This window comes from Phascolarctos cinereus, unplaced genomic scaffold (genome assembly GCF_003287225.1).
Source record: "Phascolarctos cinereus isolate Bilbo 61053 unplaced genomic scaffold, phaCin_HiC Scaffold_726;HRSCAF=1367, whole genome shotgun sequence".
NCBI classification, from domain to species: Eukaryota; Metazoa; Chordata; class Mammalia; order Diprotodontia; family Phascolarctidae; genus Phascolarctos; species Phascolarctos cinereus.
In genome coordinates, this window is record NW_027556098.1 from 93,825,469 (window position 1) to 93,848,919 (window position 23,451).

Consider the following 23,451-nt stretch of genomic DNA (forward strand, 5'->3'; position numbering starts at 1 on the left):
TGTGACTGTGGTCAAGTTACTTAAGTTTGGCTCAGTTTCCTTAACTGTAAAATGAGGTTAACAACACTACCTACCTTGAAGAGTTGTTGTGGGATTAAATGAGATAATATTTGCAAAGCACTTAACACAGTTCCTGGAAAAATACTTATTCCCTCCTCCCCTACTCCTCTCCCCACCCCAGCAAATTATAGCTCTTTAAGAACATATACATAGGGATGTAACATTTTCCTTGATAATTGTTGGGACCAGGTAAGGAAATTGGAAAGAATATTCTTAGGACTAGGCAAAAATGATAAGAGAAAGGATGATTAGGAGAGGTGAGTCAGAGATGTATATTCATCTAGGCTACTTAAGTGTAGTAGTTTGGGTTGGCTTGAAGCAGAAGGAATAATTTTTAGGATTAATAGGATATGAGAGGAATTAGAACATATTAGCTAACTAGTAGAAACTCACTGCCTTTGGATTAGGGGGAAAAAATTGGCAGGGGGGAGCTAGAACCTTGACCTTGCCACACCAATGGCTGCTAACAGTGAAATCCTTCTATTAAGACTAAAATTTGGGAAAGGTGCCCTTGAAAGATTAGCTAATTCATGCTTCTCTTAGTCCTATGTCAATCCCCTGCCTTGAAGCAAGATCCAAAGAAGGAGATATCTTGGCTGTGAAATTCCTCACTGAGGAAATTCAGTCTGTGGAAGGAACTCAGGAAAAATGGAGCCAGATGAAGTCTGCTTATGCAGAAAACATCCAATAGCACTTATCTCTAAGTACCAAAGGCTACCTGGTACTTACCACCTTCAAAGAAATGTCCCCAGGCAAGTGTTTTGTTTCTCTGTAAGGCTCATCTTCACCTTGAATCCTGGGGATTGTGGAGGGGGTTAAGTGGGGAAGAACACTGGCCACATTGGTAGACATTAGACTTATTTCCATTATTTCTATGACATTCTTCCAGCAACAGAAGAACACCTCATTCCATATATAATTACAAGGTACATAAGATATCAAGAAAAGGAAATGTCTAGAAATTAGTTAACACCTATAGATAATGTGTATTTTTTTTTGTCTTTGTGCCAGCTAGCTATCCCTGTAAACTAGGCCTGCACAGCCTGCAGCCTGTAGGCCCCTTACAGACTGCAGGCACACCAAAGGATTTCAAGAAGTTGGAGAAAAATGTAAAGGATGTTTTCCTCTACATTTTTCTTTGCCACCCGACCTTCTCTAAGCCAACAGGTCATTACCTTTTTGTGTTACAGACACCTTTGACAGTATGATGAAACCTACAGACCCCTTTTCAGGATAATGTTTTGTTATTTACACTCATAATTGAAGGAAATGCTAAATTTCACTTAAAAGTTAGTGAAAATAAATATGTGTTTTCCCCCCATCCAAGTTCTCAGCTTTAGCTTGAGTCCTTGCTCTAAACCAAGGAATAGGAAAAGAACACTATCTTCAAAATGGCTGAATTATTTCCTCTCTTTCCCACTATCTATGATTCTATTATAGCTGGAGAGAACCAAATAAAAATAGGATTAATAAGGAGCATATTTGGTAGTGTGGTATAACAGATTACTTTGGGAATTATGAATTCTACTCCTGTCTTGACCAACCATTTAATCTTCATTACTCAATACCTCAGTTTCCTCATCTGTAAACTAGATGAGCTCTCATGTCTCTCTAATTATAAAATTATATGATTATATGAGTGATGTAGATGAACCATAAGGAAGAATTTGTTAAGATGAAATAGACTATCTGTCTGGGATTACTGAATGGAGGTTCATCCTTGGATGCAAAGATGTATTTATTTTTTTCTCTTTAACTGAATCGATCAAAGAAATATCTCCTAATACATGTGCCTTCCATTTATAAGCATAATCACATAAATATCCCCTTACTATACTTGTGTGTTATCATATGATCTTACTTAATGTTATCATATGCTCTTATGGTACCATTGTCGAAGCAACAAAAGTCTTGGAATAGGCTATTAGAGTATTATGCCTGTGTCTAGAGAAGGGTAAAAGGATATCTTTGACTCCTTAGAAATGGAAAAATGAGAGAAATCACAGGAAAGTTTCTCCTCCATTTCTCCAGACACATGTTTTGGAGGATCCCACTATTAAGAGCAGCAGGTGAAGGAAAAGTTGATGGCCTGGGTCTGTCACATAAAGTGGTTTATATTGAAAGCTAGTACGACATCTAGTAAGACCATAACTTTAAATGTTGTATCCATGCTAACTAGTGGGCTCAAGGCTATTCCTATTGAATTGGAAGGCCAGTGCAAATTACATTGAGTAGTCCACAACCCCTTTTTCTAACTATACAAAAAAGATGAGAATATCCTTTCTTCTCTCCTCTTTTCTCTCCTCAAAATGTCTTTTTGTGACTTGTTTTCCCCAGTTCAAGGCTACCCTTAATGTTCATCTGAATTTGATTTCACCTATGTTAAAAATGTTGGGGGAGGTAGGAAAAAAGGATGGAGGAAACACAACAAGAATTGACCTGACTTTCAAACCCTCTGGGTTAGGCTCTAAGCCTACAAATCCAATACAAGAAATTCAGTGTTTATGTCCTTTTACAACTATTTGTTATGTCATCAATACTTGCCCTATACTTCCTTATGATTTGAGAGTCTTTATAAAAATAGAATGAAGATAATTTCCCACCTTTCCTCTGGGGATTTATCAGTTAATTATAATATAATTATAGACATGTATGGCAAAAAAAAAAACTTCATCTAACAGGTTTCCCCCTCCACACATACACACACACATACACACCTTCAAAAATATATAGTAACTTTTAAAATTAATTTATTTATTTTTAGTTTTCAACATTCACTTCCATAAGATTTTGAGTTGCAAAATTTCTCCCTATCTCTCTCTTCCCCCCATCCCAAGACAGTATGTAATTTGATATAGGCTCTACATAAACATTAATATTGAACCTATTTTCATATTAGTCATGTTATAAAGAAGAATTAGAACCAATGGAAGAAACCACAAGAAAGAAGAAACAAAAAAGAAAAAAAAGAGAGAGTGAGCAAATAATATGCTATGATCTACATTCAGATTCCACAGTTCTTTTTCTGGATGTGGACAGCATTTTCCACCATGAATCCTTTGGAGTTGTCTTGGATCCTTGCATTGCTAAGAAAAGATGAGTATCAAAGTTAGTCATCATACATTGTGGCTGTTCCTACGTACAATGTTCTCCTGGTTCTGCTCACTTCACTCAGCATCAGTTCATTCAGATCTTTCCAGGCTTTTCTGAAGTCTACCTGCTCATCATTTGTAAGAGCACAATAGTATTCCATTACATTCCTATTAAAATACACAATAAATTTTGATGAGATTAATATGAACAAACTTTTAAAATATAATTTTCTGCACTTGTTTATGTATTTAATCATATAGTACTCTCTTTTCTCAAAAGTTTTTCACTTTAAAGTGCAATTATGATATGAAATGATTCAAGTAACAATTTTAAATACTTCTACATAGTATTTAAATCCTGGACACTAAATTAAATTAACTCTTTTTCTTTATAGGATTTAGGCATGAAAAATTTATGAATCATCTGTGATTCTGAAATCCATTGCCTGACATAAATACTTTGACCAATTCACCCTGCAAGAGCAAAATGTAAAGGACAGATTGGTGTTGATGATTCTAACTCATGCACAATTAATTTAGTAGACCCTGGTACCAGATTTGTAAGCATGCCTAAATGATATGTTATATAAAACACAACCCACTATGGGTTCCCAAAAAGTTTAAATAACTGCACTGGGGTTTTGCTTTTGCTTTTGTACTTTATTAGTGTCATGTAGCACTCAACTAGATTTTGGATTATTCTACTAATTTGCTTTGAAATGGCAGCTCCCTTATTTATATTTACTAAAAGTGATACATTAAACCAAAAGAGATATTTCTATGATGCTTTGGGTAACTAACTCTGGAGTTCTGCTTCCTTATCTATCAAGTTGGACACGTGCCTCCAAAACCATTATTAACTTCAATTTTTTTTATCCTATATTATGTAACAAGTCATGAGGGATAAGTTACTACTATTAATGCATTTTTGTAACATAAGTGAAAGGTCTGTTTTGATCTTATAGGAGTTATACTTACAAATAATTACTTTTTATTCATTTAAATATAATATTCAAAAGTAATGAGAATTCATTATTTGGTGGATGTTGACTCTCTTGGGAACAAGATGGACTCTTTATTGACAAAAATGGCTATCTTTGAAATCAGGAAGAACTAGATTTAAGTCCTGCCTCAGATAGTTACTATCTGTGTGACCATAAGAAAGTTGAAAGTACTTGAAATTTCAGTACTTGAAACAACTCTAAGAGTGGAGTGGAGGAGTGGAGGTCCTGGGAACCTAGAGAGGGAGACGCCACCAGCACTGCTGCAGAGCAGTGGGCGAGCCCTGGAGGTTGCCCCTTGGACCTGGGCCCAGTCATCCTCAGCCTCCTTTCTTCACCTCTCAGTCCCTAGAACCATGGGTAGCTTGAGGCAGCGCTCCCAGAGATTCCTGGAGCAGAAAAACATTATCACTGATGTCCTGGGGAAGCTGGAGGAGATCACCAGTATCAAAAAGTACTACCTGGCTACAGGTTCCACTGCCTTCCTGGCTTTCTATCTCATATTTGGATATGGTGCGTCCCTGCTCTGCAATCTCATCGGATTCATCTACCCAGCATATGCTTCCATCAAGGCCATTGAAAGCACCAACAAAGATGATACCATCTGGCTAACCTACTGGGTGGTATACAGCATATTTGGTCTGGCTGAGTTTTTCTCTGACCTCTTCCTTTTCTGGTTCCCCTTATACTATTCAGGGAAGTGTGCCTTCTTGCTATGGTGCATGCTTCCAGCAGGCTATAATGGCTCCCAGATCCTGTATCATTGCCTGATCCTACCCATCTTCCTGAGGTACCAGGCTTCCATGGACAGCCTGGTGACTGACCTGAGTGAACACACCCTGGACACAGCAGCCAGTTTGACCCAGGAAGCAACCAAGGCAGACATGATTCACCCCAGAAGAATAAGTGAAGAGATCACTCCTGAGCCAGAGGCTTCGAATGACTGGACACCTTCCTCCCAGCACCGCCCCCCCAGCATCAAGGGATCCTGGCCCACGTCTAAGCAGCTGACCCCTCCCAGTTGTATGTCTCCAACCAACTCCATCCTCTTGGGCTTTAGGGCATTAGAGAAGTCTCCCCCGGGCTGGGGGAGGGGTGAGGGTGGACATGGTGGGGGACCTCTGTCCATTTATGTTTTACCAGTACCTGGCCCTGCTGGTGCTCAGACTGTTCTAGTATACCATTAACCACCTGCCTCTAGCCACCTGTACCACCACTCGCCTCCCACAGGACTCTTGATGTGTCTGGGCTATTCCAGCTGCCCATGTATTTAAAAAAAAAAAGTCCTACACAGGCCAAAAATTTTTAATATAAATTTCATATATACATATGTGTGTATATGTATATGCATGTATGTATGTAGTATGTATGTATGTATGTATATAAAATTTCAGAGGGTTACTAGCTTGCATAGGTGGAGAGAGTTTCCATATCAATAATCCCTTATATCAATGAAATCAAAGGTCCAGATGACCTCCCCTTCCCTCCCTCTTCACAATAAATAAATAAGTAAACAATAATTATATTTGTATGTGTGTTACAAGGTAGGGTTACAAGATAAAGTATACATTCTTTTCTCAGTTTCTACAGATCTTTAATTTGTCAGCCCCTTTTCTTGAAAGACTTGTGAATCACAAGATGGAAGGTAGAAGTGTCATTACAAATAGAGGTAGCCCTGGGGATTACCTCTAGAATGCTTAATCAAATTTAAATTTCTTTAAAGGTATCAAACATTTAAGTAATCCTGCTCTGAGTCACTTTCTATTTATTCAGTGCAAAAAGATCTGCTTCTTTCATCCTAAAGTTGAAAATATACAGTGACCTTTGAAAAGAAATTCCCAAATAGCAGGAAAAACCCAGAATATATCATGCTTCTTGATTAAATTTTATGCACCTAATGTAATCACTTGTGGGTTATTATTTGATACACTGAATATTTTTGACATCAATTTTATAGATGTAGTGTAGGCTCCATAGTAAAACAGCTTAGCAAGGCTCTTTCCTCATTTCTCATGTAGGTGTGAGAAAACCAAATGAGTGGTCTCTAGTTAGACTTGTATTACTGTTTTTCTTTTTTGTTGTTGTTCTTACAGTAGTTCAGACCTACAGTCTGAAGGAAATACCGAGGCTTCCAAGGTTCTGAAGGTTTTAGCTTTAGTGATGTAGCTCACTAGATAGCTAGCATTATTGAAGATGTTGATGGAAATCTATTTCATCCTCAGTTACAGAATTATACTATTACTATGATTTTACCATTATATGAAATCAAACATGAAAAATATTCAATTCCACAAATATTTGAGCCTCTATGCACTATGGACACAAAAAGTCTCAAAAAATAGCCTCAAAGAGTTTACAATTCCTTTATGTAGGTGATGGGAATTAGACCTGTGATTTCATTGATATAGGGTGCTGCCAGATGAGAAAACTCCCTCTACTGATCCAGGTTGGCACATTCTTTTCAAAGTATAATATTAGAGACTTGCCTAGCATTGAGAGGTTATGTGATTAACCAGTATTACACAGTAAATATGTGTCAGAAGTAAGGTGCTATCTTCTTGGTTCTCTATCCACTGCACCATGATTCTCCCTTCAATTACATATCATTCAGGAAATTAAAATAGCTATATGTTGTACTACCGTTAAAAAAAAAAGAATATTGGATCTAGATTTAGAGGACCAGAATTCTCATCCTGTCTCTGTAATTTGCCAGCTATGTGATGTTGAACTAATTACTTAACCCCTCTGTATTTCATTTCCTCATCTGAAAAATGAGTAGCTTGATCTTGATAATCTCTAAGGAACTTTTCAGGCCCAAATTTATGATCTATGATCCTTGAACCAAGATAGTTATTCCTGTAATAATTGTGGAATAATTTCCCAAAGGGCTTTGGGATTCACATGTGAAACTAACACCTGTCTATTTATGAATATGGCCAGTACACATCTGTTGTTAATTCTGCAAAATGTATCAATAAATTCTATTTTACAGAATATCAAACCTGTCTCTTGCTCTTCTTTCCAATCTCTGCCATAGTCTTAATCCAAGTGCTTTTGGTTTGTCTTGATTATTGCTCTGAAAAGTGAATACTAAGGGCTTTGAATATATAGCATATATAGCATACAATACACATATACAACACACATATACATATTATTTGTGTTTATATTCAACATAAATCTATGTGTGTATTTTAAATATAGAAGTCTTTCTTAAAAATGATTTTGAGCATAATGAAAATAAATTTACTTTAAATCCTTAGAATATAATGTATATATACACATGTGTGTACACATATATGTATTATCTATATTGCTATATCTATACACACATGTTTATAAATATATACATATAGATATTCATGAATGAAGATGACAGTTTAAGATCAATTCTGAATATAACCCAAGTTTGGGTTGGACATTTATGCTGTGGGCACAGTGGCCTCACACAAACACACATGCAAACTAAGATAAACTTTAAAAGAAAACCCTAATATCAAAGAGGCATGCAATAGGGCCTTAAGTTCAGGTTATTCAGGTGTTTAGATGACCTTGATTTATACCCTTGTCTTAGCATAATTCTTGATCCTCCCTTACTTCGGGAAAAAGACTTCCTTGAAGAAATCCAAAGTCCAGCAGTTGAGTAAAATTCACCCTATAAATGTGAGTTCAGAATTGTTTTCCTTCAAGAAATATCCTTGTTTTTCCTATGAAATTAATATGCTTAAATATGCTTAAAACTGAAAGTACCCAGTAGCCTTGAGGATCATTGAAATATTAGGAAGAGACTGCTTAATTTGAAAAGGAAAATAAACAAGAATTCTCAAAAATTATACTTTCCTAACCAAACTAGACAAAAAATCAAAGTTAATGTGAAGAAAAAAGAGGAAAATAGATGTTTTGTTCTATTCTGTTTTGTCACCAACATAAAACAAAGCTGAATGAATTTTCCTAGGCTTCTGGTATGTTAGAATATAAAGGTCTAGGGTCATTTGTTGTTTTTTTTTTCGGGGGGTGTGAGGTGGGGTGAGGTTCTTTAATACATCATTCTCCTCCTTCTGGCAAAAGGCTACTATACTACGTGGTCATTGCTAGATGACATTCCCTATTGGAAATCAGCTCCATGTAGGCATGAACCTATGTTTCAGAAAGGCTATTTAATGCTGAGGTGTGCTGATGCAGAAAAGAGATTTTGCTATACATCGGTTAAAAGAATAGAGAACTCGAATTCTTAAACCCACGTAGAATTAACTAACAGCAGCTCCTCTCGTATGCCTCTGTCTGAATTCCGCAAAGCTTCCGATGTCTTGCTGGGAGCCCGTCCTGTCACCAGAAATTGTCTGAGAAGCTTTTAGGTCTCTTCAGACGCTCGTGTTTTCGGAGACTGGAAAGCTTTAGACCTTCATTTTCCATAACTTTAAGCTTTTCTTTTTTTTTTCTTATTCATTTCCCGCTTAATTTAAAATGATGGGTCCCTGATCTTTTTTTCATCATTTTTAAAGAAGAAAAGTTTTATGAAAATAACTGCTCTGGAAGATCCGGTTTGTCTTGCTCAAATCGAGGGGCGGGGGGGGGGGGAATGGTATTGAGAACAAATAAGCAAATATCGTTAGCGTCTAGTCCACACTGGTTACTCAAGAGCTTTGACTTCAAAAAGAAGGAAAAAAGCCCTGAACGTCAAATAATCCCCACTCGTCCCTACGGCTGCAACCAACCAAAAGCTATTCATATCTCCATCTCCAGAGGCTCACTCACCGCGTTTTCTTTCAATCAATTTTGTTTTGCTCAGACCTACCAAGCTAGATCCCAGTCTTTTCCCTCCCCCACCTCTACCCTAGGCATCTCGTCCCAGCCCCGGGACAACCTCCCTAAAAGAAAGATGCAAAATTCTACCAGAGAAACAAAGTGCGGGAAGTAAGGGCGCGGGGTGATGTTTGCGTATGTGAGAAACGTGGAGAACTTGTTCTTTTCTCAGCCAAGTGGGTAACAAGAAAGAGATAATGTCACATGAGTGATACTAGCAAGACCAGGACGTGGCAGTCCCTCGGGAGCCGCCAGAGTACCAGCCGAGCCGATGCTCCCGGGGATATCCTTTCCTAGTCTCCCATTGGCGGTGCGCGTTCCCGAGGGGGCGGGACTCCCGGGGTGGAGACCTGCCTACTCCAGTATCCCCGGCGCGCGCTTCGCACTCCCCATCCTCCTTGCGCCTTCCCATTGCCTGGCTCGCAAGGCTCGGTCCTGCAGCGCCCCTAGGCTGCCAGTCGACGCTTCAACCACCTGCTCTGTTTAGCGGGGAGGGGTAGGAGAGAGACGTTGCGGGGGGGGAGAGGGTGGGGAGGAAGGAGGAGAGAGGGAAGGAGAAGCTTACACACGCCTTCCAGTCACTACCACTCAGAGCCTAGTTCTCTTCCATCGCAGCTGCGGCTGCTACTGCTGCCGCCGCTACCGCCGCCGCTGCCACTGCCACAACCACTACTGCCTCTGCCACTACCGCTGCCACCTGAGGAGAACTGCAAGACACGCTGCTTCTTATCATCTTTCTCCAGTGATTTTGTTCATAGCACCTGAGCTTTTTTTTAATTGCGATTATTATTATTGCAAGAGAAAGAAATTAAAGAAAATAAGGACCACCTGCAAATTGCAAAATTACTCAATTGTCTCTACGGGGGAAAAGCTCTCGTGGTTCACCAGCAAGGAGGGGAGCTGCTTTGGGGGTTTTGTGGGGGAGGGGGGAGTTGGTGGCACTGGCTGTTGGAAAGTTGCGTTCGAGGAAGAGGACAAGGTGCAGCCCCAGATCCTGGGGGGGCGGTGTGTCTGTGTAAAGCTGCTGCCCCCCATTCCCCCTTTCCCATTCCTAACCTCCAAGTGGTACTATTACCGAGGGGACTGGAGAACGACGCCCCCCTCCTGTGAAGTGGACTGTGTTCTTGCACACAGAAGAGGAGGAGGAGGAAGAGGAGGAGGAGGAGGAATATGGCACCGACAGCAGCCCACTCCTGTCGACTGGTCGTAAGCCTCCTGATCTCTGCCGCCGTCCTTAGGCCAGGTGAGCAGCTGCGGAAACGTGGCCACTCAGAATGCCAGGGTGAAGAAAGCGGGGAAAGAGGGGGATCGTTTTCTGGGACCTCCTCCGCCAATATGCCAGGGGCTATGCGCAAAGGCATTTAGAGGAGGGAGGGAACTGGTTGTGAGGGGAGAGGAGAGTGTTCTTTTTGGAGCTGGGACCTGTCACTCGGTGCCGCCTGTTCAGGCTTTGCTGGGTTGTTCAAGTTTGGGTGACGAGCAGGTGCACTCTTTGAATCTCAAGTAACTTTATATAAAACTGGGGGTGTGGGAGTGATCGTGGGAAGAAGACCTCTTTATCCCTCCCCCCTTCAGATCACTACGTTTAGTGGCGAATTTTTTCTTCCCTCATATACTCTCTGAGTGTCTTCTGTAGTGTCCAAGTCCACGTCATTGCCTTCCATGCAGTTTTTATATCATTTAGATATGGCAGGAAATAATCGCACGCTACTTTTTTTTCTTGATGAGTCCCCCTAGTAACTTCCCCATGGCAGAATAGATTGGAGATCAGAAAAAATTGATGAAAGAGGGAGAGGGAGAGAGAGAGGGAAAGAGAAAGAGGAGAGAGAGAGAGAGAGAGAGAGAGAGAGAGAGAGAGAGAGAGAGAGAGAGAGAGAGAGAGAAACTGCATCCTTTTCCACGCTCGCTGCTTGAATATGGTTTTCCCTCTGTTGATGCGTGTTTGTGACCAGAGGAAAATGGAAATGGTTACAAACAACACAACCAGAAATGGCATTATTAATGCCTAGGTTTGTGAGAGGTAGATGGATTGGTGGTTTGTGGTTCTTCCAGTTTGTGTGAACTAACAGTTCTGAATTGTGTTTGACTATTCAGAACTCTCCCCCCCCCACTAAGATATCACATAAAAACCGTTTCCTGACTTTCTACCTCAGGTCTGGCTCAAGTCCTTTCGGACTACTATGGCTGAGGTATAGCAGCCACTTGGCTGTCACTGTTCCTTCAGAGTGCGGCAGTTGCAGTTCGCTTGCTTCCTCCTCCCCCACCCTTGGATTTGATTTAAAATAGATATCTGTGTCCAACGTTTATTTAAAATTTTCATATGTGGTTCTGATAGTTGGCCGGGTGTTTTCTGTTGATTATTTCTCCCTGTTTTCGATCATAAAAAGAATGCCCACTTTTCTTTTTGTAACTCTCAACATAATTCAGAGCTCTTCAATTCTTTGCTAGGCAAAGCCATCAAACGGGTTTTAGAACCTCCAAACTGCTCCCAGGCAAAAGGAAAAGAGAGAACTGTTTGTGCTGGTTAGTGAGTGTGAGTGTGTGTGTGAGAGAGACAGAGAGAGACAGAGACAGAGAGAGATTTGAATGTTTTGGGGGGCGGAAGAGAAGAAGGGTGGGAGTTTGCCTCTCCCCTCTTTTTTTTTTAAGTTGCTTTTCTGGTTGAGGTAATGACCTCACCTGCAGTCCTGAGGCAGGCTAAAGACAGCCCCTGCAACAAATCTTTATCTTTTAGGAGGAAAGAGAAGCCAAGAGTTTGAGGGGGCTTTAAGTGTGTGTGGAGGGGATTGGGTGAGCTGAAGAGAGGGAGATGAATGGAGGGGAGATTAAGGAAGAGAGCAGGGTCAAAGACTGTGGAAGATTTTAGATCTCTTCACTTTTCCACAATCCCAGTGACCAAAAGGGAAGTGAGCTGGATAAAGAAAGCAAGGGAGGAGGGAAAGGGGGGCAGTGGCGTGAGAGAGAGATGAAGCCTATGAAATGCAAACCAAAAAAAGAGCATGTAAATTTTTCCAGTTTAACCATTTCATGACTTTTATGGGATAATCTTAATTGATTACCTCCCTTCTTGCTGCTCCCCCTAATTTTCCTTTCGTTGCGGCTGCTGTTATTATTTTGTCTTGGACACGTCCCCGGTCAGGTTTTTCTGCACATTGAACAGCTAAGCAGGGAGTGGTTCTGCCTCTAAAACGTCCCGCCCCCCCCAGCTGTGCAGTAGTCATTGCAGCGCTATTTATTTTAGCCCCGAAGGATTGTGTTGCCAGTAGTAAATGTACAGCACGAACGCGTGAACAGTGCTGGGAGAGTGTATAATACACACACTGTCACATAGTAACAGGAGCACACACACGCACTGCCTGATGCCAGGCTTCCTCTCTAGGCTGAATAGTGGGTCGGATATTGCAGACCTGAAAACCGAGAAGCCTGACTACTGAACTCTCCTATGTGGGAGTAGACCCCCTTTCAATATCGAGGATGGAGGTGTGAGGAGTGTGTGTGTGCTTTGAAAAGGGCAGTGTCAACCGCAGCAACTAAAAGTCTCATAGTAGCTAAATGTACTTTCTTCAGACCCCTTTGTAAAACTGACCCCTGTGGGAATGCAGTATAAAAGCCTGGCATAATGGACCGGGCAAGTTATATCTCTCTCCTCTCACCCCACCTCCTTTTTTCTTTTCTATTTCCTTTCCAGAGCTTTTTTTTTTTTTAATATATTGTGCTTGGTCAGATTGGAAGAACAAAAAAACTCCAGTTTGTGAAACTGCTCTACTCTCTTTTCTTTTCCCTTTCTTTTATTTAGCACTCTAGCGTGTTACGACTTTTAGTACCTATAAGACTCTCTAGGAACATACTTTTGCCATGGGATGTTACTATGTACCTTTTGGGGTAGAGGATATTAATCACCAAGACTGAAGTGAATATAAAGGCTAAGGAGTATGTGTTCTGCATTCAAGGTAGAAAGTCTCATTATTCTTGTAGAAAGAGCGTCAGCCTGTGGTGACATTTTGTATTGCTTTAAGAAAGGCTTTGCCTGAATTATATTTACAACGATAAGGGGTTATTGAGGCAGTGCTGTGCAATTAACTGTTTCCCCACTGGGGTCACCTATTTTTGTCCTCCTTTTGAAGTTTTCCAAACTGCTTATCATTAAGACTGATTCCAAAATGGAAGTTTAACAACAGTTGTAACATGTTGCTGCTTACTTGTCCTGTGTGAATTTTTTTTTAAACCAGACCAGGCCTTGAAATCACATTTAGCATGCTTAGTCCTGAGGATGTCGATGTTCTGATTTTTTGATGTAGCAATATTAAAATAAAACAAAACATACTTTCAAAAAACAATTGCAAGCTAATTAGGTTTTTGGATTGTTTTATTCTGTGTATTTTCTTATATATCAATCCAATGTTTCTTGTGGTATAGTAGGAAATAGCCTAGACTGGTAGTTTGGAGACCTGGGTTCTAGCCCTGGCTCTACTACCAACCTAGTATGACCTTGAGAGTCTTTGAGCTTATCCTTAAAGTGAGTTGGGCAAGATAATTGCTAAGATCTCTTCCAGGTCCCAAGGGCAAGGCAGGCAGGGTGATGTTTAAATTGTTTCTTTCAAAGATTCTAATGATATTACATCAAAACCTTACAGGCACAGTCAGGGGAAATTTGAGTTTTAAAGATTGTTTTGGAAAAGTAGAAGGCAGCATGTGGCATAGTAGATAAGGGAACTCACCAGGAAGACTTGAGCTCGGGTCATACTTCTGACACATACCTGTGTCACACAGGGGCCAAGTTACTTTATTTCTCAATCCCATCAACTCTTTAAGACACAGAGAAGGATGGAAACAATTTGGGATGTTCCCACACCAATAAAACCATGTCTAGACCTCTTTACCATCACTACTACCATCACCACTATCCTGCCTTAACCCCAGGGGAAAAGGAGCTGTTGATCCTAAACTCCTAGTTATTATTCTTTATGTAATTCTACAGACTCCATAGAAATCTCCTAAGATTATATATCTTCAGTCAAGGAACTGGTTTTGGGAAAATAAGGGGTCTAGTGAGAAATATGCTGGCACTTCCTTCTCCCTCCACAAGAGAAGGTGCCATACTTGGACAGCTTCTGGACTTAAGAAAATTGTGATAGTTTAACCTGTCTTCACACAAATGGCAAGATTCTTTTAGTCAACCAGTAAATAGTTCCAAGACTAAAGCAAATGTTATTACTAATGTTTCAAAGTAGAAAGCCTTTTTCTCTATATGCTAAAGCTTGAAAAGTGGCTCCATTCAATATGGTAGAAAATGCTAGTCAATGTTTTTAATTTGAAATGTTTGAGGTTTTGTTGATTTGTTTACAAGCATAGATGGAGATCCATCTGAATTTTTAAAAGTATGATTATTCAAGAGGGTCTATATTATAAGATTCATATGGCACAGCATAACTGGCAAGGAGACAGGAATTTTGTGCCATTTTTAGCTTTGCCACATGCACACGGTATGACTTTGAAAGAGAGTTAACAGTAGCTCCTACATATTGTTCTATTCCCATGGGTCAAATCAAGCTTATTCTTGTAATTGTCTCATAGGTGAGGCTCTGTTTAAGATATTTATTTGCACAGCATTTTCAGTGCTTCAAATGAAACCTTATTTAAAACAGAAAGTTATTACATTATTAGTGGCACCTTTTTATTTGTTACAGTTAATGAATGATTTGCACATTGTATTGGACAGCAAGCAAATTTATTAAATTTTTAAATTTCTCCAAATCACCTCCCAAACCAGTGATACCTCTAAAAACTGAGTGGTATTGAAGCTTTTCAGCATTATTTTGTGTCATATGATAGTATTTTGTGTCACAAGCTATTCAGCATTGTTTTGTGTCATATGATAGTATTTTGTTTTAACTGTTTTCATAGTCACTTTTTTCTAACTTTAACAGCCACACCTCTCTTTGTTCTGCTTATTTACTTAGTGTCAAATAATTTCAAAGACTTCATAGTTATTTGAAGCTCTGGATTCAAGTAGAAACAGTACTTACTCCAAGTATGCGGACTCATAAGCAAAGGGAGCTACAGAATATAGGAATGTACTATACATATTCACATGCATACATACATATATATATATATTCATGTATACTTATGAGCTTATACTTCTGTGTCTGAAAAGAATATGGCTATAGACATAATTATTATGTAGAAAGCAGTGTGATGTACTATATAGAGGGCCAATGTTTCTATCAGGAAGACGTATGTTCAAGTCTTGTCTTTGACAAATTATTTGTGTAACCATGGGAAAATCACTTAACCTCTCATTGCCTCATTGTTCTATGACTATGTTACAGATGATTGAAAAAGTTGGAGTTTACATTGTTGTATGGAGTTTCCATACACATCCAAAATGACTAAATCACTGACATGTGTGATGCGAACACATACATGGGGGGGGGTGTAAACTTAAACGTATTTACTTTTAATGTATTAGGGTCATTGACAGAGCTACACAGACATGCAATTTCCTAAACATATAAAAGAATCTGAACTGAGCAAATACTATTAGAGAACATTTTCCCCCATATTTGAATTAACTGATATGAATTTTAATTTTATATTTTAGCTTCATAATTTTTTTTTGTAATTAGTAAGAGATGAGACAACAATATACATTTTCTCCACATCTTTCACAATCTTCCTTCACCAGAGAAGTATTTTGTCCTCCAACTGGAGAACACAATCAAGATTAAATATTATCTCCTTTACATATAATTATGTCTTAATAAGTAGTATCATATTGTCATTATTTTCAGTGTTAATTGTATCTATACAAAATGGAAAAAAAATACCGTAATATCTAACTTCTACATGCATGACTCTTATTAAAATGTTTTTAATCATTATGATTTCTTTGTTAAAGTATCACATGAATTATGGTTTCTCTTTTTCTTATCTTGAGCAGAATACAGTATAGGCTTATACTTCCTTAAGTACCAGCAGCAAACATATAATGGTATTCAATAACCATTTTTCTGTCTTAATCATAGCTTGTGTTCCAAGGATGGAATTAGCCATTCAGGTCGCAATTATCCATTATAGTACAGGGAATCAAAAGCATGAACAATCCAAAATGGCAACACACACACACACACACACACACACACACACACACACACATGCGCGCGCGCACAAGCGCACACACACGAATGTGGGTGTGGGTGTGTTTAATTTTTGGCTTTGGTATATGTTGTAGCAACATAAATATGTCTTTTGTACCCGAAATTCACAATGCTTTTTTTTGTAAATGAAGTCATATATTATGAGTAATAGATTAGGTAACTAGACTATAGCTACATAGCTTCACTTTCTTGCTCCCCTTCTCTGCTTTTCTTCTCATCTTGTGAAGTCATGGAAGCGCTATCCTAGTTGGAGGCTTATATCCTTCCAAGGACAGGGGAGAAAATTAAGCATTTTGATTTAAGAGGCACTTAAGTTATTTTGATGTAAAAGGCTTTCCCTTCCAGCTCCTACTGGTTTGCTGAGTTAAACAGAAATTGTAATCATGTCAACAAAGGGCTTAAATAAAGGATAATCATAATTCATGTCAACAAGAACACAAAAGCAAAATTTTCTGGGGATAAGTCCTAGAGTAAATAGTTCATTCTAATATTTTAGGAAATATTTAGGTAACTATGCATTCTTCACACTTACAAATATTACGTTTTCAGAATTTGAACCCTAAACACAATATGACTTTCCTTCAGTCTTAACTCCTTTGGAGTTATACTTCAATCCATTGCTGAGGCTGCAATCTCATTAATGTGGATACTGCTTCTTTCTCATCCTTGTATAACTCTCGACCACTCCCCACTCCCACCCCAGAAAAGTACTAGGAAAGACTGGAAGAGCTTAGAAAGCTGAGATCCTCTATTTGGGACAAGTAACCTCTCAATGCTTTCTGCTCCTTAGTCCTATTGTTGTGACTTAACTAAATATGTGTGTCTCTCAAAACACTTAGAAGAGTAGTGTACTTTAGTGCTAAAGTATTCACCTCTAAAGCTTGCTTTTCATCATGAGTGTTACTTTTTAATAACTTTTTTTTTTTGGTGGTAGCAGTTCCAGGGAAATGTTATTTTGGGGTTAGAGACCCTAAAAAATTTTTTTTTTCTTAACACCTATCACAACACCTGGCACCTAGAGGGTACTTAATAAATGTTTGTTGATTGATTGATTGATTGTTAAAGTTACTTAGCCTTATCAGGTTTCTCTGTAGCTCTGGGCCAAGCCTGAGTCTCTCCCACACTTTCTTCTCTTCTACCCCCCACCTTCAGGAAAAGCCATATTATTATCTAGAGTGTTTGCAAAAGGCTTCAGAGATGCCTAAAGACAATCCCACTCTTAAATTCTTTCCTAAACTAGTCAGAGGTATGGGCCAGAGGCAGCTAGTGGCCTAACTTTAATTGATGAACAGGAAACTTGGCCATGGATTATTAGATAATCCTGTCATTTGTTTCAGGAATCTCTGAGTTGTCAGAGAATTCTATAAAGTGAGAGTATGATAATGGGACAGTAGTTACAAATAAAACAAGTGGAAGGATAGGCCAAGATTTGACTTGGTCCTGGCCTGAGAGTAGGACAGAGGCCTAGAGGAGAGGATTGATCATTGTGACTACAATTCTTAAATCATTTTTTATCTCACTGCTTACATCTAACCGTTCAGAAGCTTCTAGATACACAATCTATCAGCCCCAAATTGCAGGAGAGAGATTGTAGAATCATAGATTTGAGGTATCAAAAGGACCTTGGATATATCTGAGGTAAACTCCCTTCTTTTACAGATGAAGAAAATGAGGCCCAAAGATGTGAAGTAATTTACTCAAAGTCATAGGAAAGTGCCAGAGTTGGAATTCGAACTCGAGTCTTCTGACTTCAGATGCAATGCTTTTTTAATTGTACCATGCTACTACTATAAAGAGATTCTACTACTTTCCCTATGCTTTGGAAACTTAGCAGGTGGAAAAGATAAGAAAGAAGAGAAGAAAATATAGGAGCAAAGAAGGCCACAAGAGCAATCAAAGCCAATGACTCAACAAAAAGGGAGAGGCAATTAGTACAGCTGTCCTGTACAGTCAGGAAAGGGGAACACGGGACATTTTTTCAGAGAAGTTGCTCCTTACCATTAACATTGCTTCATCATCCTCGGCCTCTTCTAGTATGAGTATGGAGAGAAAAGAACATAGTTGTGTCAGATGGCGATGAGCGATCCACTACATATCACTGAGAGGAACATTGAGTGTGAAACCGATACAATATGAAGAATAGGACAGTGTTTTGGGGATTTTCCTTAGGAACATAATTTACTAGTTATGGCTCTGGAATTGAAAGAAAGACTGAAGATTCAGTCATAGAACTGGAAGGGTCAAGAGGCAGGAGCCAGGATTCAGAGTTATTTAGGATTGAGACAAATGTAGTACAGCAAACACTTTTGTAGCTTTCTTTAGTTGTAGGTTGTGGGTATACCCTTCTTGATCACTTGCATACAAAATAGGATTCTATTTAAAGAGCAACTCTTTAACATAGAGTTACTTTAGCCTTAAAGCACTGGGCCTATCAGGAATGCTTTAACTTGAGAACATTGGAGATACATTAGTTAAAGAGAATGTGCCACCAGAAAATCTTACATACCCCTGTATTAGGTTGAGTAATACCAAAATTTACAAAATTTGAATTTGTTTTCTAAGAGAATCGGGTGGAGGTGGTGGTAGCCACAGCAAGGGGGTCTGAATGCTGAATTAGATGAATTAAAAATAAAACAGTAAGAGCTTGGCTTATCTGCCTTTCCTGAGCCTACCTTGCACTTCAACTGCATCCTTCTCACCAGCTTTTTGGGTGTGTCCTAGGCACAGAGAGCCTCACAAAGATGTAAACCAAATAGGAAACAATCAAGTATCACTCAAGTACCATTCCTTTTGAATGAAAAATGCACACTTCCACCACCCACAGTCCATTTTGCCTCCATGACACACATTAGAATAAAATATTTATTAAGTCATCTGTCATTTGGCCAAATAAAAGCAGAAAGAAAAGGTTTTATAATTTGTTGCTATTTGAATATTAAAGAAGGATACTATATATTCTTTGCATTGTCATTCTGTTGTGTTTTTGGAGAGACGCAAGACCTAGAACTAGGTTTGATTTATCTGTAAAGTAGAAAAATTGGAAGTAATAGGATACCATAGTTATTTTTTTCTTTCTAGCCACACGAATAGCTTCTCTTATGTCTTTAAAGCTGAATATTTGGGGAGCATTAAAGTTAATGAAAATAAAGCTGTTGAACAAAAATGCATTGACCAATACAGTCATATTTCTCATAGGCTTGATGACATACTTCTGGAAAAAAAAACCCAAAATATTTACATTTCAAATATCTAGTATTCCCCAAAATGTCTCTAATATGGATTTCAAAAAGTAAATAAATTGTCCATCTTAAGTCCTTAAACATTTTCCCTTAGGTATGACATAGAGAGTTCTTTATAAAAAGTTTGCAGAGACTCATCACCAAGATGGCTGTAGGGATAGAAATGTTTTGGCCACAGAAAAGGTCACCTACTAAACTGTATTGAGGCATTGTGGTCTTCATCAGTGGAGGCACTTGCCCACACCGCTGAAAATCCTTCAAGTGTAAGGTGAATATAAAAGTGAGATCTTTCCATTACAAATTGTTGCTTCTCCTTGATCAAGCCGTAGTAATGACTCATTTTCTGTAACTTCATATTCTCTTTCTTGAAGCCCTTCCTTACTCATTTTAAACTTATATAAAGTAAGAAAACAGACACGAATAAAATGTACACACACATAGACTGAAATTCTGGTCAAGATCAAAGCTATTGTGTGATTAATCCCTAGTTCTCTGCGGGGGGAGGGGAGTGGTGGGGGGGGGAAGGCTCAGTGGCATGAGTGGAAAATGGCAGTATACCTTAGAATGTATGAGATAGCTATGACTATGCTCTCTGATCCCAAGCTGAAAAGCTTTTGGATGTAGTTTAAAGTTGTGCTACTTTGAATCCACATTCTCATCTATCTTGGAGAATTCCTGCTACTCTCTACTAAATTAGATTGTGTTTACCCTGCTATAAAAGCCAAGATAAGAGGCATCATGTGATTCCTAACACTATTGACATTGTACTTCATTACAGGAGTGGTGAAGAATCCCATCATTGTTTGTTCATTGTAGGTATGATAAGTGATGAATTATATAGGAGGACTAATTAATACCCTTTGGCAATCTTTGGGAAGCACTTTTTTTTTGATTCAACAGTTTATTTTGAAGAGAACCATTTTTTTTCTATGGCTTTCTCAACAAATAAAGTATTTGTTAGGATTTTTAAAAGGTTTTCAAAAACTTACTATCTACTAAAAATATAAATAGTGCTCTCTACTATTTAATATAATTCTCACAATATTTCCTTTTTTGGGCTTTTGTTACAACTAAAAGTTAGAAAGAAAATTTATTTCATAGCTACTTTTGTAGAAAGATTACATAAAAGAAGTGAAGAATTTTCAAAAATTACTTGTTAAAGATAAAGCAAAAACTTATGCATTCTCTATAAATAGATGCCATTAATTTGCTAGCATTGTAATTAACATAATTAGATGGTTTCCATTTTGGAATTGGTTTGATATGTTTAAGCTTGTGGTACATGCACTTTAACCTTCATAAACATTTTCTGTACCTGAGAAGGAGGTGTGCATAGTTTATGAGAGGAATTTTTATATTAGTTATAAGATTTATAACATAATCTTGTAAACAGGTTTCATGTTTTTGTAGGCTTAGAGATGATGAAAAATGGGCATGACTCAAAATATGAATAATACTTTTGCAAGTTGACCTATGAAAAAAGGTAATAAATATTTAGTTTTACTGTGGGTGGAATAATCCTCACTCAGCCCTATCTTAGTGGATGCTAATCTAGTACTCTAATGTGATGATTCTTTGAGGAATGTCTGCATAGTCTTAGATTAAACTGCATTTCTTATCACGCTAGAATGGCAAATCAGTATCAGTTTATTAAAACAAGCCCTGCATCTGCCCAGTTGTTTTTTTTTTCTTTTGCAGATAAGAAAGATGGTTGTTTTCTAAAGGAACTGATAAAATAGTGAAAGGAGTAGAGCTTCAGGGTGTGATTTGGAGGTTATCATTGTTTAGAACAGTTCTGTAAAATTTATTTAAAAAGAACTTGACCTGGTTTCAAAGTGTTTTCTACAGACAGCTAGAGTACCATGAACTTACTTCCATGATAACCAACAAAAATTAATTTTGCTACTTAATTTCCATAGGCCAATCAATTAATGCTGACATGGTTAAGTGGATCCATACTTCTAGATCAGCACTTTTCCATTGTGCAACCATAATATAATAGAGCTAAATTATTCATACTAGGCAACATTTAAACTGCGTTGTAATTTTCATTTTGCTGATGGCACAAATTATATTACATTATACTTATATTTGTAGATATATTTGATATATCACTAAAATATTGGGAAATATATTCATATTAGAAAATAATGAGTATAGTTAATTGAGTTTTATTATCTAGAAAAAGCATAAATTGAAAACCCTGGTTTTAAAGATAATCTTGAAAAAAGAGTCATAAGAAATAGAAATAAGAAAATACCAGTACTAAAGTTGTGAAGATTGAATAATACAATATGTGAAATTATTCTGTGAAATTATTCCTAGAAATTGAAATGTGTATTTGCTTTTAGATTTTATGTAAGAGGGAATTGTAGTAATGGCCTAGTAATGGAAAGAATGTTTTCGTTTATTATGATGACAATAATGATGATAGCAACATGTTGATTTTAAATAAAGGCACATTTTCTCAAATATAATTCAATAGAGGGAGCTCTACTACCTTCTTGTTATACTTAGTTAACATTTCTATTTGTTATCATTTTTCTTTTGACTTCTGATTTAATAATGAAATTTATTTTGAAACATTTCTTTTTAATTAAGAAATGATCCATTTTGAACCTAATATTGAACATCAATTGAACTAAACTATTTACATTTAAATAAATTAATTTCAGCACATAAATTGATTTACAATTCTCATTCATTTCAGTTCTTTGTCCACTCCTTTTCATCCATATTTTCCTTTTATAGGGCCTAGTAAGTTTGTATTCTTCTTCTGTTTCTTTTTTACTGCTTGCACTATTTCATAGAGGTCTGCATTTGTTTATATTCCTTTTACTTGATTGTTTTAACTGCAGTATAGTAAGGAGTGGGCCAGTAAATATTTAACAACCAGCTCTCGGGGGGGGGGATGTGTTCATGACACATATTTAACTTCAATCTGTACTATCAACATTTTCTCCTTCCCTGTGAGTCTAAACAATCATGAAAACAATAAATCCAGTCTTGATTTGTAGTGTTTGCCAGTTCCCAATGTGTAAATGCTTACACTGAATATTGAACGATCAGCTCTCCCCAGCGCTCCAGCACCTCCTTAATATATTCCTTTATGTCAATGTAGTGAATAGAGAGATGGCCTCAGAGGCAAGAAGGTATGGTTCATGCTCCTTCTCTGATATATACTGATTGTATGATCCTGAGCAAGTCATATAACCTCTTAATGCCCTAGGACACTCCTTAAGACTGCAGTTTGCAGAGAAGGTACAGATCTTTGTTGGCAGAGGGAGTTTCTTTGTTTGGGAATGCCCTGTAACAATGAAAGGCAGCTACGTGGCACAGTAGACAGAATGCCAGGCTTCAAGTCAGAAAGACTCATCTTCCTGAGTTCAAATCTGGCCTCAGATACTAGCTGTAGGACCTACAGCAAGTCACTTAACTCTTTTTGCCTCAGTTTCCTCACTGATAAAATGAGCTGGGGAAGGAAATGGCAAATCACTCCAATATCTTTGCCAAGAAAACCCCAAAAGGGGGTCACAAAGAGTGGGACACGATTGAACAACAACAACATCACAATAAAATCACAGGTCCAGTCCCTATCCTACTGATAAACATATAAGTTGCTTACATTGTTTTAAAAAACCTTTAGAGATAATACTGCTAAGAAAGTATTTGAACAAACTTGCATTTAAATGTATAGATGTGTGTTGACATTATTAATACTTTTATATGTATGTATGTATATATGTATACATATATATGTATATGTGTGTATATATATATATACATATATATATGTATATGTATGTATTTGTATAACAAATGACATGATTATTTAGGTAACTTCTACTTCCTTCACTCAATAAACATTTATTAAGCACTTACTATGTGCCAGGCCCAGTGCTAAACTGGGGATACAAATACAAAGGCAGTCCCTGCCCTCAAGGAGTTTAAAATCTAATAAGGGAAGACCACAAGGAAGATGAAAAGGAAGGATTATGTGACCCCTAAGGCATGATCAAGAATTCTAAGATGTCCAAAATCAGTAGAGCTGGTAAGAAATGGAGAATCTGCTTCCTTTCCCAGAAAATTCTACAAG

The 23,451-nt window shown here is 37.9% G+C and overlaps 1 protein-coding gene and 1 pseudogene across 5 annotated transcripts in view; both read left to right on the forward strand.

The window, feature by feature from the left end:
- Positions 1-4,509: 4,509 nt before the first annotated feature.
- LOC110217518 (receptor expression-enhancing protein 6 pseudogene) lies at positions 4,510-9,456 on the forward strand (annotated as a pseudogene).
- Positions 9,457-9,525: 69 nt separating this feature from the next.
- The window catches only part of ALCAM (activated leukocyte cell adhesion molecule), a 245,039-nt gene continuing 231,113 nt past the window's right edge, over positions 9,526-23,451 (forward strand). For 3 of the 5 annotated variants that reach the window (XM_078146673.1, XM_078146674.1, XM_078146675.1), the window contains exon 1: positions 9,526-10,199. In XM_078146673.1, coding sequence (XP_078002799.1) covers positions 10,127-10,199 — 73 coding nt within the window. In that variant the 5' untranslated portion in view covers positions 9,526-10,126. The remainder of the gene's footprint in view (positions 10,200-23,451) is intronic. The other 2 variants (XM_020999925.2, XM_020999926.2) reach the window with 1 other exon arrangement.